Source organism: Apium graveolens, chromosome 1, assembly GCF_009905375.1.
Source record: "Apium graveolens cultivar Ventura chromosome 1, ASM990537v1, whole genome shotgun sequence".
Lineage (NCBI taxonomy): Eukaryota > Viridiplantae > Streptophyta > Magnoliopsida > Apiales > Apiaceae > Apium > Apium graveolens.
Window position 1 is genome coordinate 120413489 of NC_133647.1, and position 2379 is coordinate 120415867.

Sequence of the window (2379 nt, forward strand, 5' to 3'; positions counted from 1 at the left end):
GGATGGAGTGTATACCGTGGGAGAAGAATAACAACGCGGATGCCCTGGAAAAAATGGGGTCGTAGCAGGAAGCTGTGTTATTGGGATCTATACCCCTAGAGATCCAGGAGATTCCTAGCATCCCGGAAGTAGAGATGATGTAAGTGGATGTGGCGCCCAAGGAAACATGGATGACACCCATTCTCTCTTATATTCACAAGGGAATCCTCCCCGAGGATAAGTTCAAGGCTCGGCGACTCCGCTACCAGGCTGCAAGATATGTGGTGTACGATGAAATTATGTATAAGAGGGGCTTCAATCAACCGCTGCTTAGATGTGTTGATGAAGAGGAAGGAAATTATATCTTAAGAGAAGTGCATGAAGGAATCTGTGGCAATCACTCGGGGGTAGCTCATTGGCAATGAAAGTTTTACGCCAAGGATACTATTGGCCTACAATGAATGAGGATGCTGCCAATTTCGTCAGGGCATGCGATCGCTGCCAGCGCTTTGTAAACTACTCATCTATACCAGCGACGCTCTTGACGTCTATGATAAGTCCGTGGCCATGTGTCATGTGGGGGATAGATCTTATTGGGGAGTTGCCCAAGGCTAAAGGGGATGTCAAGTATGCGGTGGTCGCGGTTGATTACTTTACTAAGTGGGCAAAGGCTATGCCATTGGCAACTATCACGATAAAGAAAATCAGAGATTTCGTTTTCAACTCTATTATTTGCAGGTTTGGTATTCCTTAAAAACTTGTCTCTGACAACGGAAAGCAGTCTGATAGCAAGGAGTTGTGGCAATTATGTGAGGATCTGAAGATTAAGAAGGAGTTTGTAGCAGTCTATCATCCTCAAAGTAATGGACGGACATAAGCCATGAATAAAATAATAAAGCACACCCTCAAGACCAAACTGGAAGAGCGTAAAGGGAATTGGCCTGAAGAACTCCCAAAAGTGAGGTGGTCCTACAACATTACTCCACGATCTACTACGGGAGAAACTCCTTTTATGTTGACTTACGTCTATGTAGCTATGGTCCTCGTGGAAGTTGGTTCGGGATCGCTTCCCAAAGATCGTTACACAGAGGAGGATGCAGAGGCTAATCAAAGGCTTCATTTGGATCTCTTTGAAGAAACAAGGGAGAATTCTCAGCTGAGGCTTGCGGCGTATCAGCAACATGTCGCAAGGTATTATAACAAGAAGGTAAAGGGACAACTGGTAAAGGTAGGGGATTTGGTGCTCAGGAAGGTGATGCCAAACACGAAGGATCCCCAACATGGAGTGTTTGGAGCTAATTAGGAAGGACCATACAAGATAAAAGCCATCTTGTGGAAATGGACTATCACCTTGAGGATATGGAAGGGAAACTAGTTTCGCGAGCTTGGAACGCGGAACATCTCCGGAAGTATTATCAGTAAGGCGCGGCTTTGGTCCCTTACATATCTTTTTATCTACTTAGGGTTGTGCCCAGATTATAGACTAGAAGTAATAAAATTCCTCATAGCCCAGGGGGTAGGGCATGTACTTACCTTAGAACTAGTCGAAGGATCATTTTTCCGAATAAATTCCCCACAAAGCATAGTAGCCGTGGGACTGGTGCACCTTTGACACCAGAGCACATTATTAATAAAAACTTTGAAATTCTCCAAAGGGCTGTTTATTTATTGATTTACTTGGTTATATGACGCGTCCTAATCACAGAACGCGCCTTGAGTGGTAATTCTATACAGATGTTAATAGAAACGGTAACTGTTAAAGGGAACAACAAAATTAAAGTAAAAATGGAACTAAGACGCGTACTATTTCCAAGGACGCGCCCAAGTTATCTTGGTTGATGCTCCTTCAATTTTATGTTTCTTTGATTACGACATTTCATAACTAAAAAGAAAGACATGTCCTTACAAAGAACGCGTCCAGTATGAAAGGCTAAGTGTATCTTTAAAATAAAGCGTAGACGCGTCAAGACATTAAGACGCGCCCCCTCTTGCTTTGTGCCTTATCTAAATACACAAGTGCAGCATGGTATCATGCTCGTGAAGTATATACTATTTAGATGATTCAAGGACGCACCCAACTAAAGGGGACGCGCCCATTAAGAACAATTACTTGACATATGACAGTGGAGGGAATAACAACAAAATTCCAATATTGACGCGTCCTCATCATAGGACGTGCCCCTATCTATGATAAAACAAGATTAAGAAAGTAAAATGATATGCATAAAAGTAATAAAAGAGAAATATCATAAAAAGTGCAAGCAAAAGGAGTTCAAAGATAATCATTACAAGTTGCAAGGCTTGAAGGGGCACACACCCTTAAAGTAGTTCAGATAAAATTTCGTAAATAGAGATAGGACGCGTCCTAGGCAGGAGGCGCGTCCTGAGGCTTGTCTTGGT

The 2379-nt window shown here is 42.8% G+C and overlaps 1 protein-coding gene across 1 annotated transcript; it reads left to right on the forward strand.

The window, feature by feature from the left end:
* Positions 1–859: 859 nt before the first annotated feature.
* LOC141705870 (uncharacterized) lies at positions 860–1282 on the forward strand. The gene has a single exon (XM_074508742.1). The coding sequence runs from the start codon at positions 860–862 to the stop codon at positions 1280–1282; it is 423 nt and encodes a 140-aa protein (XP_074364843.1).
* The last annotated feature ends 1097 nt before the right edge of the window (positions 1283–2379 follow it).